The sequence below is a fragment of the Macrotis lagotis genome, chromosome X (assembly GCF_037893015.1).
Source record: "Macrotis lagotis isolate mMagLag1 chromosome X, bilby.v1.9.chrom.fasta, whole genome shotgun sequence".
In the NCBI taxonomy this organism is placed as follows: Eukaryota; Metazoa; Chordata; class Mammalia; order Peramelemorphia; family Peramelidae; genus Macrotis; species Macrotis lagotis.
In genome coordinates, this window is record NC_133666.1 from 702,468,580 (window position 1) to 702,486,375 (window position 17,796).

The window sequence follows — 17,796 nt, forward strand, 5'->3', positions numbered from 1 at the left end:
TATTTAGCATAGTGTCTGAAACAAAATGAACAGCACAGAAGCTTTTGCAAAATTTTTCATTTTTCCCCAGCCCTCCATTAAGATTTGCTTCCACCAACCTCCACCACTGAAGGAAATCGAACATTTATCAAGAGCTATCTTATCCACCTCATCTCACAGAAATCAGGAACTTTCTTTGCCTTTTTAACTCCATATCAGATGAAAAGATTAATCTCATGTCTGGTAAAAAAAAAATCTCTTTACATTGAAAATTGTTGTTTTTCCTTTGTTCTTGAGGAAGACTATGACATCAAGGAGGTGAGGCCATAACAAGCAAGTGCACTAGATTTGAGTGAACCCAGGCTAAATTACAAGTTTCACTTTCTCCTCTAGGGCCATTTGGGTCCAGGGGTCAGATATGGAAAACAGAGACTGGAGATGGCTCTGGATATGAGGCAAGTAGGTTAAATGATTCCAGGGTCACACAGCTAGTGATTGTCAAGGATCTTAGATTGGATTTCAACTGATCCTGCTGATTCCAGGTCAGGTCCTCCATCCACTTCACCACCTAGCTGCCACGTGTACAAATAATCTCATTCCAAACCTTTAACCACCTCTGTACTATGAACACAATTTTTTTCATTACTTTTAACTCTCTTCCACAATAATGACTCTTTTCCTAATACCACTTCTCTCCAATCCTTAAAACACTCTCACTTCATCCAGGAATGCTCATGAGATTATGTCCAACAACTTTTCTCCATTTTTTGGATAAATAGCTAGAAATAGCCTTTTCCAATCTTTGCCTTCAATTCCTTTCCCTTGCTTTCCTTGAAATTCTTTTTATTTTCATTTTTTCTTTTGTCCTCATCTGAGTCCCCTGTCCAATATATGATCACTATTAGACACAAACAGCTATGTCTACATAAAATTATGCATATTTATATAAATATATATATATTTCTAATTATCTGTTCTTTCCTTATACGTAGATGGCATCTATCTTCATTTGTCCTTTATATGTAATTTGGTATTAATAGTAGTCAAAGAAAAAAGAAAGATACTAATCATCTCAAAATTTTGAAAATTCAATGACTATTCTTAATTCTAATCTTTCTAGATTTCTCTGCAGGCTTTGACACTGTCAGTCTCCCCCTTTTCTCAATATTCCCCTCTCAAGAGTTTAGTGACATTATTCTTATCTAGTTCTACTTTTCCATTCCCAAAAGGAAACTCATTCTCTTTCCTCCAACCTTCCCATTGTCTTATATACCTACCTAATGCTATCTAAGCCATCTCCCAATAGTCCAGTGCAATGAAAACCTTGTGAACTCTCACACATTCCCACTCCTGAGACACATATTCAATCTCTTGAAAAGTCCTGTTGATTTTGCCTTTGTGACATCTTTCAGATAAAACCCTTTCACTCTAAACACTGTCACTTTCTTGTTTCTGATGATAGCAACTTCACACCTGAGACTTTGTAAGAGCTTGCTGATTGGTCTGGCTGCCTCAAGTCTCCCCCAATCTAATCATTCCTCTACCAGTTATCAAATTCTTCTCACCTGATATATCACTATGTCTCAACAAACCCCAGTGACTCCTCAACAAAAAAGATCAAATCAAAAACTCTACATAGGTCTGTTGAAGCACTACATCTCCAGTCCTTGCCCTGTTCTTCCAGTTTTCCTTTTTTCTTAGCTGACATTTAATTTTCTAAGTTGGCATTTTTCCTTTGAATGAGGTAATGAAAAGACCGAACTATTAAGTTTGAACAAATGGAGACCCCATCAAAATTGAAAACAGAAAAAGAAATGTTCTCTCCTGGGGAGAGATCCTTTTTTTCTTCCATTAATAAACTTTAGTCATATCAGAATGTTTATAATCAACGTACATTTTTTCTAACATCTGTATTGAATTCCTACTGATAACTTTCAAAATATGTTTTTTTATTCTGATGATTTTTTTTAAAGACAACAATATAAAGAGAAAAGAATTTTTCTCTTGAATCACTGTGTCTAAGATTTTTTTATGAATGTATGGTCAAATGTGATATTGCTTCTGTAAAAATTCTTTGGGATTACTGACTTCAAAAGAAGTAAAGTATATGGAAGTAGAAACTCTTTACTGTTTTGGAATCCCAGATGGGTCATGCATGAATTCATTTATCTAAATTTTTCACAGTTTGGTCTAGAGCTTTAACTGGATTGAGAATGATCAAAATCCAATTTTATTAATTTATTGTGCTTTGAGTTATTATCAACTATTAGTGGATGCTGGACACAGTTAGTCCTTTATCCTGCCTCCCCCACACCCCAATGTCTATCTGGGAAATTGAAGATGTGTTATCTAGTCTAGTGACCTTCATCAAAACAGTATCTGACAACTAAATCATTTTGTTACCATAAGGTCCCTCTGCTCTTTCTAAAAGCTCAGTCAGGTGAAATAGTTTTGTTAAATGCATTTTGTACAAATAATACTGGTCCCAACTGATACCCAGTTCCTCTGGGAAGTATGTGATTGTCATAACTGTCACCATCAACCTATCAAATTTTCTTGATGACTTTGTCTGTACTACACCTCAATCACCTGCTCTTTGAGATGAATACAAAGGATTTTCCACATATATGGCTCAATGTATGTGATATACATATATTTTATAAAAGTATATGTAGATATGTATATGTGCATTAACTAAAGATCTACTGATCACTATAGTAATACCCTTTTATAATTACTGGATAGATGAAAGGAATGTCATCCTGTAACTGAAGCAGATTTTCAATTGTTTAAATTATAAATATTAATAGATACTCATAAAAACATTCATAGCAAGAAAAACAATTTCAAATCAAAGGACAATATAGCCAATATTTTTACAACACATATTCTGTTATAGTACCTACAGGGAAAGAGGACAGGTAGGATCTTGATTCAAGGCAGTTTAACCCTATAATATAAAAAAAGGTTATATATTTCCACAGTCCCTTTATGGAAAAGGTATTCCAATTCTATCCAGGTAGAGTCTGTGTTGACCATCAACTAGGAAAGGGCTTCCATTGTTATTTTAAAGAGTTGCAATTATTTGAATTTTTGTAGTGGGCACTACCAAGCTAAAGAGATAAAAGTAATCTGTTTTGATAGCAATTATAACATAAAAGTGAGAACCAACGTGTACTGATCTTTACTTCAACCCAATATTCACAAAATTAAGGATAAAAAGGGAAAAACATTTTACTAAGTCATTTGTTTACAAGTGAAGTTACTTGTCTCTCACTGAGGAAAAAAAAGGAAGATGACATTCACTTCCTAATTTTTTAATAACCAGAGAGGAAGTAATTGGTCCACTTCCATAACTAATTTCCTCTAATATCATTATTCTTTTGGTATTTAGGAGTTAAATTACATTCCTTATGCAAACTTGTAAGAGTCAAAGAGTCCTTAGAAGGTTTACATTTAAAAAGGAGGTATCAACAACATCACAGAGTTTCTTGAAGAAGTTAGAGTAGAGGTGATTGGTCTTGCTAATAAGTATCTGAAAACATACTAAGACATATTCTTTTGCAGCAATGTGATCCATAACATAGATAAAAGAAAAAAAAGCCTTATTCATACAAATTAATGTTCCAGGAATGTAACCACCACCATCACTGTGCAAGCACAATTATCTACACCTGCTTTAAAGAAGGATTATCAGATAGATTTTAAGTTCTTGCTATGTCAATAGCCAGTGATTATTTCTTTGATGCTGTTTCTCCAGAGCTGCCTCTGAGAGCTGTCCCTGAAGGATCAGTCACCTCTCGTTATCAACATCTCACTCCATTCCAGAAAAAGCATAAGACTGAAGCGGGGAATGATTGGCTCCCAATCTTCCTCTTCAAGGCTGTCATCCAGAGCCCCTGGTTTTGGCCTGATCCTGATGTCACTCTGGTACCACTGGCTCCCCTTCAGCATTTCCACTATCATCAGGAAGAAACAGCAAAAGAATCTATCTTCAGTGTTCCTTTAATGTATCTTTAATGTTCCTTTACTGTCCTTAGAAAATATAAAAGCAGTAGCTTTCTGTCAGTGGTCTCTTCAAGCCCAGACAGCAAATACTATTTTTTTCAATGATCTCCCATGAATTTCTAGGAATCTTCTCACTGTGCAGAGTGCTCTGTGGGTAGACTCCTCTAAAGGATGACCCCTTTGGGTAGAATTGATGACAATAATCCTACAGAGGGCATTGCCTGCCTCATTGCCAATTACAGCCCATGCCTGTAGCAGCTCTCTAGGGAATTTTTAGCTGCTCTGCAATGGTGGCTCTTGTCTTTAGGTCCCACAGAGGAAATGATGAAACAGGCAGCCAGACTGAATCCTTCCACAAGATTTGTTTCTCCTCTTTGGCAACCTTTGAGTTGTTAGCATTCTTCCCTCAAGCCAGATCCTGCCAGCATGAAGATGCGTTGTGACCCTGGCTTCTTCTCATTGAACTCTCATCACCACTATTGCCCATAACTGTACACTCCAGTCAAGTTACATCTCCTTTCCAAAGAATCACTTTTCCACTGAGCTCTTTATTGATGGTAAAAGATGATCTAATGACTTTCCCTTGAAATATTTCAGTTAGAGTTTCTGAGGAATTGACTTCCATTGCTTCACCCTATTCCCAACTAGATAGGCAGAGTATCAATATCTACAAACTGGGAAGGAGTCCTCAAAAGATCCATGGTATGCCATGTGACTTTAACTCCTTAGCAATATAGTTTTTAATGGAACACCATGTTTCTTCTTCTCCATTTGGTCAGCGGGAGTGGGGTTAGGACAGGTGAGGATGGGGTCAAGCCCCAGAAAGAGGACAGTTGTGCTACATGATGCCACACATCCAAGAACATCATAAATGAGTAGACACTGAACAGCAGATAGGGACCAGAGGGGAGAGCTTCTTTTAGTCTTCTTTCACCCTATTTCTCCTCATATATGCTAGAATCCAGGGTTTGGACAGCCTTTCTGTTCCAAGATGTTCCATATCTGGATTCTGTGAGTTTCCCTTGTCATCTCCATTGCCTAGAATGCTCTCCCTGACTTTTCTGTTGGCCCAGCTAAAAATCACCTTCCACAGTAAGTCTTCATCAGTCCTCCTCAACTTTAGGTTCTTCCCTCTATTGACCAGCTCCAATTTAGCCTGTCTGCAGAAAACTACATAGCCATGAGCATGTTCTCTGCCCATACAATTGTGAGGTCCATGGGAGCAGGAGAAGTCCCTTACATCTATTTTTATGTGCAGTGCTTTGCACAGGGTCTGGGACATCATAGACCCATAGATGTTTGTTGACTTGAAGAAGATTTTAAAAAAAGCTCATTAAGAAATACCCTTTTTGCACTTTCAGAAGAATTCCCTGTCCCCAGATTCCAAACAATGACTTCTTTTAGGATCACAGACTGATTCATAGAAGGGAGCTGAAAGACTATGGAGACCAACCCCTCATTTTACAGATGGAGAAACTGATGCTCAATGGTTCAGTGACTGATGCCAAAAGCCACTGCCAGGAAATATCTAAGAAAGAATCCCAAGACTGGTCCTTGTGCCTTCAAGTCTAGGACTTGCTTCCCTGTAACACATAAAAATCAACCATCATAACTCTCAAAGACCTGCTTTCCTCACTCACCTGGAGAGCAGCTCCTCAGACTTTCCTGCTTCAGCATCCATGGATCTTCCCTTTGCTCAAAATAAGAGATCACATCTTTTCTGGGAACTGGAAACCCTGGGCAGGGAATCAGTTGGGGATGAAGATGGAGAGAAAATTGGAATTTAGTTCTCTTTTAGAAAGGGCTATGAATACAGAGCTGCTGCATTTTAAGGATCACTCAAATATGTTCACACAAAGGAGGCTGGACTCACCCATTAGCACTTGCAATACAAGGGACCCAAAATAAAATGTGCTATAGCCACCTTGCTGAAAAATGGTCAGTCCCTCTGCCTCTCCCCTTTCACCCCCTCCCCTATACTGTTAAGTTCCATTCTGGTGGAAACAATTCTAGAACTGTGTAAAAAGGTTTATGGTGAAAGGCCAGTCTCAGGCCCCAAGAATAGGGCCCTGGAGGAAGTAGCTTTTGGCCTGTTCCTCACTCCCCGAACCATGTAGAACCCCTGGGTACTGCTCATTTGGGGAGACATTGCCACTTCAGATGAGATTCTCTTACTGCCAAACTCAGTAAAGCCCAAGTTGTTCCATATTCTATTTCGTGACCAGTCTATTGTTGCTGGCAATGCCAAGAACATGCAAGAAAGGACCCCAGGGTGGGTCCCAGGCCTCCTGAAGAACAGCCTCAGAGCAGTTATTTTTTGAACTGTGGGAAGAGGTGGAAGAGAAGATCATGGAAGCAGGAAATTTGGTCTTGGTGCAACTTCTTCATAGAAGAATAGCATCATCACACACTTTCTATTATCTAGAAATCAGAGGCAGCTGATAGTGCAGAGCTAGAGCAAGGAATGCTAGAGACTACACCCAGTCTCAGAAAGTTACTATCTATGTGCTTACAAATCATTTATCCTCCATTTGTCTCGGTTTCCTCAACTATCAAATAGGGATAATATCATCTAAATTGGGAAGATATTATCAAGATGAAATGATATAATATTCTAAAGGAAGCACTTGGCATTATAAAGGAAGCATCTGGTAAACAGAATGGGAAAATAAATGCTTATCTCTTTCCTTCCTTTCCCACCTTCAATACTAGAATTTGGGGGTAAGATGAAGGAAGATGAAGGATAAAAATGCCAAACTCAGGAAAGCTGGGAGTTTTAAGCTACAATTTGATGCTTGTAGAAAGAAAAATATTCCAAATATTAGATACACCCCCAAAGAAGAAAGTATTGGAAGGAATAGCTGAACAGTATTCAGAGATTTGGCAGAAAAAAGTCATGTCCAGAGGAGTGGAGTCAAGATGGCAGCATGAGGACAGGCTTTCCCAGGAACTCTCTTCCAAAATATTCCCCAAACCTTAATATTATGACTTTAATTAGTTTTCAAGAGACAGAACCCACAGAAAGATCCAGTGAGGCAATTCTCCAGCCCAAGGTAACCTGAAAGAGAATGGGAAGGCTCTATTCTAAAGAGCTGGATGGGGTGGCAGTGCAGCCAGTTTCACCAGATGGGAACAAAAGAGCTCCTGGGTTTCCTGGGAGCACTGGCTCACAGCAGCAGAAGCAATTTCCTAACTTGCTGACCCAAACACAACTTGGGAAGATCAGTAGAGAAACTTCTGCCAGAGTAAGCATAGGGTCCTCAGCACAGCCATAATTCTTGGCACAGTCCAGATCCCAGGAAATGGAAGCAGGCCCACAGAGCCACCCAGAAGGGAGCTGCCAGGCAGCTGCTCCCAGAGTACCTAGCCCACAGAAGGTAAGAGGTTGGGGGGGAGACTGTTGAGGTCTCTCCTCTGTCCCTGGGACAGGACTCAGGTGCTTTGTCCATATTCATACCCTAGTCTGGGCCCTCATACTGCCATAGAGAGCAGGGACCCTCCTCACAGCTCCAGGGCAGAGGGGTGGACTTATGGTCATCCACAGATCAAAGCACAGGCCAGGAGAGCAGTCAGAACCTCCCATAAGACATTGAAGGGGGGCAGCTAGGTGGCACAGTGGCTTTGGAGTCAGGAGTACCTGGGTTCAAATCTGACCTCAGACACTTAATAATTACCTAGCCATGTGGCCTTGGGCAAGCCACTTAACCCCATTGCCTTGAAAAACCTAAAAAAGTAAAATAAAATAAAAATAAACATAAGACATTGAAGGAACTGAGGTCCTTGCAGGGGTGTCCCAATAACACTCAAAATCTTGGGAAACACTTCAAAACCAGGGCTGGGGAAATGAATAAACATAAAAAAAGGAACCTGACCATATGCAGTTACTTTGGTCCCATGGAAGATCAAAACATACATTCAGAAGATAAAAGTCCAAGCTTCTTTATCTAAAGCCTCCAAGAGGCATAGAAGTTGGGCTCAGACTATTTCAGAGATTAAAAAAGATTTTGAAAATCAAGTCAGGAAGATAGAGGAAAAATTGGGAAGAGAAATGAGAGAGATACAGGAAAAGCATGAAAACCAAGTCAGCAGCTTAGTCAAGGACATCCAAAAAAATGCTAAAGAAAATAACATGTTAAAAACTAGTTTAGGTCAAATGGAAAAAAACAGTCCAAAAAGTTAATGAGGAGAATACCTTTAAAAAAACAGAATTTAGGTGTAAAAGCAGGAGATGATTATAGTAATCTGCTGTTTGATAAACCCAAAGAGTCTGGCCATTGGGATAAAAACTCCTTCTTTGATAAAAATTGCTGGGATAATTGGAAGTTAGTATGGAAGAAACTTATATTAGACCAACACTTCACACCCTTTACCAAGATAAGATCCAAATGGTTACAGGATATAGACATAAAAAACAATACTATAAGCAAATCAGAAGAGCAAGGACTAGTCTACCTGTCAGATTATGGAAAGGGGAACAGTTTATGACTAAGGAAGAGTTGGAGAACATCACCAAAAACCAATTAGATGATTTCGATTACATTAAATTAAAAAGCTTTTGCACAGATAAAACCAATGTAACCAAGATCAAAAGAAATGTAGTAAATTGGGAAACAATCTTTACAACTAATGATTCTGACAAAGGACTCATTTCTAAAATATACAGAGGACTGAGTCATATTTTTAAAACAAAAAGCCATTCCCCAATTGACAAATGGTCAAAGGATATGCAAAGGCAATTTACAGATGAGGAGATCAAAGTAATCCATAGCCATATGAAAAAATGCTCTAAATCATTATTACAGAAATGCAAATTAAAGCTTCTCTGAGGTACCACCTCACACCTCTCAGATTGGCCAGTATGACCAGGAAGGATAATGATCATTGTTGGAAGGGTTGTGGGAAATCTGGGACACTATTACACTGTTGGTGGAGCTGTGAACTCATCCAACCTTTCTGGAGAGCTATTTGGAACTATGCCCAAAGGGCAACAAAAATGTGCATACCCTTTGACCCAGCAATACCACTACTGCGTCTATACTCTGAAGAGATGAGGAAAAAGGGTAAAAACATTACTTGTACAAAAATATTTATAGCAGCCCTGTTTGTGGTGGCAAAGAATTGGAAATCCAGTAAATGTCCTTCAATTGGGGAACGGCTTAGCAAACTGTGGTATGTATATGTCATGGAACACTATTGTCCTATTGGAAACCAGGAGGGATGGGATTTCAGGGAAGCCTGGAGGGATTTGTGTGAACTGATGCTGAGTGAGATGAGCAGAACCAGAAAAACACTGTACACCCTAACAGCAACATGGGAGTGATGTTCAACCTTGAAGGATTTGCTCATTCCATCAGTGCAACAATCAGGAACAATTTTGGGCTATCTGCAAAGGAGAATGCCATCTGTATCTAGATAAGGAGCTGTGGAGTTTGAACAAAGTGCAAGGACTATTCCCTTTAATTTAGGAAAAAAACAGATATCTTATTGTCTGATCTTGTTACCTCTTAGACTTCTCTTCTTTTTAAGGATATGATTTCTCTCTCATCACACCCAATTTGGATCAAGGTACAACATGGAAACAAAGTAAAGACTGACAGAGTGCTTTCTGTGGGGGGTGGGGGAGGGAAGCAAGATTGTGGGGAAAATTGTAAAACTCAAATAATATCTTTAATAAAAATTTAAAAAAAACAGAATTGGCCAGATGGAAATGAACATAAGAAAGCTCTTTGAGGAAAATAACTCCCTCAAATGTAGAATGGAGCTAAAAGAAGCTAATGACTTTTCAAGGAATCAAGAAACAATAAAACAATACCAAAAGAATAAAATACTAGAAGAAAACATGAAATATCTCATTGGAAAAACAACTGATCTAGAGAACAGATCTAGAAGAAACAATTAGTAATTATTAGGCTACCTGAAAGTCATGATCTGAAAGTCATGATCCAAAAGAGCCTTGAATTCATTTTTAAAGAATTTCTACAGGAAAATTGCCCTGATATTCTAGAAGCAGAGGGTAAAACAGAAATTGAGAAAATTCACCAATCTCCTCCAAAAAGAGATCCAAAAAAAAAAATAACCCCCAGGAATATTATAGTCAAATTCCAAGTATTATAGCCAAACTCCCAAGTCAAAGAGAAAATATTACCAGCAGCCAGAAGGAAACAATTCAAATATCATGGAACTACAGTCAGGATTACACAGGACTTAGCAGCATCCACATTAAGGGTATGTAGGGCTTGGAATATAATATTCCAGAAGACAAAAGAGTTTGGAAGGCAACTGAGAATCAACTACTCAGCAAAACTGAACATCCTCTTCCAGGGGAAAAGGTGGACATTCAATGAAACAAGAATTTTAAATGTTCCTGTTAAAACAGCCAGAGCTGAACAGAAAGTTTGATCTTCAATTATAGGACTCAGGTGAAGTATAGAGAGGGAGGATGAGAAGAGTAAATTATGAGAGATTTAATGATGATGAACTATTCCTGCATGGGAAGATGATACAGATAATACTCATATGATCTTTTCATTTAATAGAGCAGGTAGAAGGAGTTTTTATATGAGTCACAAGAGAGAGCTGAATTTGAAGGATAATATATTGTAAAAATGGAGTCAATGGGTAAAAAGGGAATATACTGGGAAAAAAGGGAAAGGAGTGGTAGAATGGGCTAAGAAATTTCATGTAAAAGAGTCAAGAAAAAGCTTTTGCAATGGAGCAGAAGGGAGGAAGGTGAGGGGGAATGAGGAAGCCTTCATTCTCATCAGAAATGGCTCAGAGAGGAAACAGCATACATACTTCCTGGGGTATAGAAATCTAGAAGAAAAAGGAGAGGAAGGGGATGGGAGAAAGGGGACAGGAGGAAGGGAGGGGATAGAGGAGAGGGTAGATCATGGGAGAGGATAGTCAGATACAACACATTTTTTTTTTTACTTTTTACAAGGTGGTAGGATTGGGTAGCCTATCCAGGACCATGTGACTGGGTAGTAGTTGGGGTAGGATGTAGGCTTGGGGCCTACTGGTCCCAGGGCCAGTACTCTGTCTGCTGCATCACTTGACTACCCCACAGCACACTTTTGAAGAGGGACAGAGTAAAAGGAGAGAGAGAATATATTAAATGGTAGTGGAGAGGAATGGATGGAGGGAATGACAATCAGCAACAGCAACTGTGGAAAAATATGGAAGTAACTACTCTGATGGACTTATGATAAAGAATGCACCACCTAGAGACAGAAGCACATTTTTTTTCTCTTTCTTTCACTTTATTTCTTATGAGGTTTTTTATTTTTGTGGGGGGAGGAGGGATTATGTTTACTCTTACAATAAGACTTATAGTAAATATAAATAAATAAAAATGTAAATTAAAAAAAATTCATGTCCAGGTTGAGGTTAAATTAAATAACCTCAAGATGCTTCCATGATGATTTGATCTTTGATCTGAAGTCACCTAGAAGTAGTAAAGGGTAGCTTCAGGAAAAACAAAGGAGATATTTTATCTCCTTTTTTCAACATGGTTCAGGGTAGATTTCACAGGAAAGCCAGTCTTTCAAAGGACCCAGTCTCTTGGACACAGGGGACCTCTCCTCTCTCTAAATTGATCAGTGCTCCAAATCCTCTGTAGGGAATGAAGATATTCCCATTGATTGCAGACTCAATGATACCAGGGGAAGGGTCCTTACCCACAGAGAGCAGGTTCCAGGCATTCTCCAGCATGACCTCCTTGTACAACTGCTTTTGATAAGGGTCCAAGAGTCTCCATTCCTCCCGGGTGAAGTGCACAGCCACATCCTTGAATGTCACCATCTCCTAGAACATCCAAAAGTCATCAGGTGTAGAGATGAAAGACTCTTTTTTTTTAGGTTTTCGCTAGACAATGGGGTTAAGTGGCTTGCCCAAGGCCACAAACTAGGTAATTATTAAGTGTCTGAGGATGGATTTGAACTTAGGTACTCCTGACTCCAGGGCTGTTGCTCTATCCACTCACCACCTAGCCACCCTGAGATGAAAGACTCTTGAGAATCAAACTGTCCTCAGAAATTCTAGAAGGACATTGAAGTACAGAGATGGCATTTGCCCAGAGGTCATATCATGAATGAGAGTCAGAGTCAACTCTAGAACCCAAGATCATTAAAAGCCTGAGGGAATTCTGAGAAATGTGTATTATATGTCAGTTGGAAGAAAGCTGAGAAATTCCTTGGAACATAATTTATTGCCCTGGGGAATAAGGGTTCTACCTGGAAGGTGAGAGGTGGATGTGTGCAGGAGAAAGAGAAAAGGTGATGTGGAACTTCTTCCTCATCAGACCTGATAGGAGGGGAATCCTGAGAAGATAGCAGAGTAGGTCCAGACTCTCCAGATTTCCTCCACAAACTCAAAGAAAATTATCATGAAATGAATGTAGAGAGGAGCAAAAAATAAATAGGTAAAGTCCTAGGAGGACAACTTGAGAGAACTCTGAAGAATATGGGGGTGAATTTTGGCCTGAGGGAAGTGGAGACACCCCAATGAATCAACAAGAGACTATTTGAGAAGCAGTGGGGACCTCAAGAAATTTCACCTCAGCCACTTTTCCCTCACAAACTTTCATCTAAAGCAGAGCAGATGCTGAAAGGAGGAAGACTGAAGGACCCCCCCCCCCCCCCCGGTGTTTCTGGAAGTCATGGCTAGCAGTGCTGACCAGGCATGACCCCAGCTGTGGTTGTGGGGGAGAGGAAGTCAGTACTATGGGGAGCAAGAACATGAGCTGAGTAGAGGAAGAGAGGAGTCCCTGAGCCAGAGCCCCCAGGAAGAATTCAGTAAGATGGAGTTGAGGACTAAGGCAAAAGTATCCACAACTCAGAAATTAATAAGCTGCTAAATATAAAATAAAATGAACTAAAGATAAAAATGAAATAGCAACAGAAATAAACCCAGATCATTGGTGTAAAAAAAAACTCAGGATCAAATTCAAAGGAGAGTGAGAAAAGAATAATGGTACTTCTACCCTAAGGTGTACTGGCCAATGGACATGAACACAAAAAGAAGACTTGGTCAAATTACAAAGGAATTTAAAAATCAAATGAGAGAGAATGAGGGGGAAAAACATTTCAAGAAAATTATGAAAAAAAGTAAACCAACTAGAAAAGAAATTTAAAAATCTAATCAGAGAGAATAAGAAAAAAATAAAAGCATTTCAAAAAATTATGAAAAAAGTAAAGCAACTAGAAAAGAAAAATCTTTAAGAAGAAACTAAATAGGAATTTAAAAAATCAAATAAGGAAAAATTACCAAAAAATAAAGCAATAAAAAATTTGAAAAAATAGTTAATTGATTAGAAAAAAGACATATAAAATCTTAAAGAAGAAAATAACTCCTTGAAAACTAGAATTGGGCAAGAGGGATTAAATGACATTATAAAACACCAAGAAATTAAAAAGAAAAAGAAAAATAAGAGACTCTGAAACATCTCAGAGAAAGAGAACAAATCAAGGAAAATAATATAACAACAGCTGAACCGTGTGAAAATTGTTTTTCTGTATTCTATCTTACATTGGATACAATATGAATACAATCTGAATTCAATATTACAAGAATTTATTAAGGAAAATTGCCCTCGAGCTCTAGTCCAAAAAGCTAAAGGAGAAACAAAGAATCCATTGACCACCAATTGAAAAAAATTCTAGGAAGAAAAATTATAGGAATGTCAGAGCTGAGCTTCAAAATTCCCAAGTTAAAAAGAAAATAGTTTAAGAACAAGGGGGGAAAAAATCAATATTATAAAAAAAGCAATCAGTATTTCACAGGACCGAGCACATTCTATACTACAATGGACTTCTATACTAGAGCAAAGTTGTGTCCCAAAATAAGAATTTCTCTTTCAATGAGAAATATCAAATTGTCCCAAGTACAAAAAAGAGTGCTTGGATGAACTTTAGCCTTTAGAAATTAAGAGAGACCAAGGAAAAAATGAAAAAAGTTAAGACCATCCTAGAAAATCAAGAAAATGATGAAAAGAAAATCAATCAACTTGAAATAAAGCATCAAAAACATGTGTTTCTGTGGTTTCGTGTGTGTGTGTGTGTGTGTGTGTGTGTGTGTGTGTGTTTGTAGTTGTGTGTGTACACTGAATGCTAGGCAGACATTAAGAGAGTTAATTCATGAGTGAATTGGTCCTTGAAAATTAATTGAAATAAGTGAAAACATAAAAACAAAGAATGAGGGCCAGGGTACAGTGAATCAGTTTGAAACACTGAAGAGAACAGGGCAATGTGGTTACTACTGGCCTGATTTCAGGCCCATTTTTGATAAGGAAGCAATTCATAAGAATGCACTGTCAAAACTTCATGAATTCTCTCCTATGACTACAAAAAGTGATTTGGTTGCTCCTGTTGATCTCATTTGGAGATAGACTGCACTCACCTGAAGTGGGGGTCTGAGGTTCCCAGGGGCCATTCCCTTGAATCCAGGTTTCCTGTATGGGTGGCAAGGACCAAAGTGACTCCATTTTGTCAAGTTCCTCCATCTTGCTCCTGATCTTTCTCTGACTTGGAGTTCTGCTTCTCCCACCCTTACTGGACCCACAAATGTAACAACAGCCAAAGTTCTTAATATCAGAGGTTCTATCTAACCAAGGAAGGTTTTAATTCTATTTCATTTTGAAAACCAGGAGATAGCCAGTGCCCCAGGAAAATCCCTTCTTTACTTCTCCTTAGAAAACCCCCACCTCATAATCTTGGTTGCAGGCTGACTACCTTTGGGAATTCATACTCTGGGAGACTATTTGTCAACCTTTAATAATAATACTGTTCCAACTTCTCTTCAACTTTGGCATCTGGATTTGACTCTGTACCTGCTTGGGCCAGGCCTTGGTCCTCTGCAGACTGAGCTGTGGAGGAAGTGGGGGGAGGGGGAACTTTCCCTCCACTTCAGGGGCAGGAGACTGACCTACTGGGATTTTTAAAGGGTGAGTGACAAGGTCCTGCCCTGAGAGTAGAGACTTCAAGCAACAAAAGGAGGGAAGCAGCAGGGAGGGACAGGATTGGAAATGAAAATTGGCCCAAATAAAAAGATCACTTCCTTATCTTTCTTACTCCTATTCTTCAACTAAGTGGCACAAAGAATAGAGCACAGTTCTTGGGGTCAGAGGACAAGTGTTTGAATCCAGCCTCAGTCACCTGACACTTACTAGTTGTGTGACCTTGGGCAAATCACTTCACTCTGACTCTGGAGGAGAAAGTGAGACTGGTGACACAGCTCCACTTCACCCAAATCCAATTCACATGCTTGCCATCTCCCATGATCTTCTTCAGGAGTTAAGGACAATGATTATCAATCCTATTTTTCAGGCTCTTCCTCTCCCCATCCTCCTACAGAGGCAGAAGGGGCTTGGGATCCCAGATGGGATGAGACTAGGCAGAGCCTCAGTGACTCCAGAGGCAGAGCTCTCTCTCCAATTGATCCCCACATACTCTAGACTGCAGAGAGAAACTAGGGAAGGTTGAAGATGGGGAGGCTCTTAAAGGGAATCATAAGAATGACCGTGGAAGCCTGAGACTGGGAGACAAAGTCTAGTTCAATTCTGGGGTCTCTGAAAGAAGTTGAGGCAGGAGCTCTTTTTTGTAGTGTTAAAGAAATTGAGGGGATGCCCATCAATAGAGGAATGGATGAATAGTTTATGGTATGTGAGTGTTGTGGAGTACTATTTTTCTATAAGAAATCACCAGGGTGGCTAGGTGGTGCAGTGAATAGAGCACCAGCCTTGGAGTCAGGAGTACTTGAGTTCAAATCTGAACTCAGACACTTAATAATTACCTAGCTGTGTGGCCTTGGACAAGTCAATTAACCCCATTGCCTTGAAAAATCTAAAAAAATTAAAAAATTAAAAAAAAGAAATCACCAGTGGTTGGACTTTAAAGAAGCACTGAAATAATTATAAGAACCAAAGCTGAGTGAAGGGAGGAGAGTCAGAAGAAAATTGTACACAATAACAAACAGCATTGTGAGCTGATCAACTATGGTGGATGCACCTCTTCATAGCCCTTCAGAGATCAAGGACAACCTTGAGAGACCCCTTATGGACCATGCCCTCCACATCCAGAGGGGGAAGAAACCCCAGAGAAACTGAACAGATACTGAGTTCACTTTTCAAAAACTTCTCTTGTTTTTCTTTCCTGTTTCATGGTTTCCTTTTTTTCCTCCTTAGTCCTCTTGTAAAAAAGGTATTTATTTATGTACACATTACTAGAATAGTCTTGTTGTAAGAGCAAACACATTCCTCCCTCCCCCAACAAAAAAAATTCATGAAAAATAAAGTAAAAGAAAAAAATATATACTTCAGTTGGTTTTCAGACACCATCAGCTCTGTCTGGGATGGATGGCATTCTTTATCATAAGTCCATCAGAGAAGTTGCTTCCATATTTTTTCCCGTAGTTGCTATTGCTGCATGTATTTCCCTCCATTCCTCCCCATTGCCATTTATTCTCTCTCTCTCTCTCTCTCTCTCTCTCTCTCTCTCTCTCTCTCTCTCTCTCTCTCCTTTCTCAAAAGTGTGCTATGGGGCAGCCAAGTGGTGCAGAGTTTTTCCCTTAGTCCTAATTCCTTTTACACAAAATGACTAATAGGTAAATATGTCCAACACCAAGTTACATGTACAACTTTTACCAGACCATTGTGGAAAAACTGTCAAAACATGGAATTGGAAAAACAAAATAACAAATGAAGAAGGAAAAAAAAACAAGTTGAGGCAGAGAAACAGGAAGCCTGGGTACGGGGAGCAAGAGTGGGGTCTAGGAGACAAGATATTCTGAAAGAATTCATGGTTGGGAGCTTTTAGACACTGGATTGCTCAAAGGGCTTCAGGCTGATCTTGAGCCTGGGAAAACAGGCTGACTAGGTCCTGAGGTCTAAGGAAGAGAAGGGGAGGATACTGGTACCCACTGGGAGAGGCTCTGCTTGGAAACAGGAGATAAGGAGACAGACAGCTCTAGGATGTGATGGGGAGGCAGGCCAAGAACCAGGAGTTCAGATAAGGAGGCCCCGGGAAAAAGCTTTGGTGGTTGTGTCCAAGGTCAGATGGGGGGGCAGGGCGGCAGGTCCTCAAAGGGGCCAGCTCTGCAGCTCTGAAGGCAGGACAAATGAATTTCTAATGAAGAAATGGAAAGGAAGAAAAGGTGGGTACTGACAGCAGGCTGAAATCCTAACTCCCAGATCTCTTTGCTCAAAGTCTGAAGTTGGGGAAAGTGTGATCCAATGATCAACCTGGGGAGAGTGAGTCAGGAAGTTTGGGGAGTGATTGGGAGTATAGAAAAGATGGGGGGGGGTGGGGTCCAGGAAACAGGCTTGGGAGAGAGGGGTGCTGCAGCCAGGCCTGGAGGACACTCAAGGAGGCCAGATGAAGAGGATGAGACTCAATGGCAAAGGCAGGCAGCACAAGAGAGGGGAAAGTAGGGGAGGAGAGGGGAGCTGCGGCTCCGGCCTACCTGGGACTGCAAGCACAGGCCTGGCTCCAGAAGGCGGAGAGATCTCAGCTCCCAGGGAAGAGAGGACAGAGCTCTGCCACCAGGGAGGGCCGAGCAGGCGCAGTCCAAAGGCTTCCTGCCACCCAGCAGCCCCCTCTGCCAGGGGCTTCCTAGGCCCAAAGCGCCGCCCTCTGCAGCCCCCGAGGCCCCCAGGATCCTCCAATCACTCCAGGGCCCGGACTCCAGGGCCCGGGCTGCCTCTCCGCCCTGCATCACGTGCGCTGCCTTCTGCACTCCCAGGCCCCCTCCTTCCGCCCCAACCCCCTCCTGCAGCCGGGCTCAGGCTCCGCCTTGGCCCCCGGCCCGGGCGCTCAT

At 40.3% G+C, this 17,796-nt stretch overlaps 1 protein-coding gene and 1 pseudogene across 1 annotated transcript in view; both read right to left on the bottom strand.

Moving 5' to 3' along the window:
- Positions 1–17,530, bottom strand: part of LOC141497216 (uncharacterized) — a 56,884-nt gene extending 39,354 nt beyond the window's left edge. The window contains 4 exon segments of the mRNA XM_074199864.1: positions 5,628–5,723; positions 11,664–11,790; positions 14,383–14,434; positions 17,443–17,530. Of these exon segments, the coding sequence (XP_074055965.1) occupies positions 5,628–5,723; positions 11,664–11,790; positions 14,383–14,415 (256 nt within the window). The 5' untranslated portion in view covers positions 14,416–14,434; positions 17,443–17,530.
- On the bottom strand, positions 3,846–5,623 carry LOC141497171 (ganglioside-induced differentiation-associated protein 2 pseudogene; annotated as a pseudogene).
- Positions 17,531–17,796: the final 266 nt, after the last annotated feature.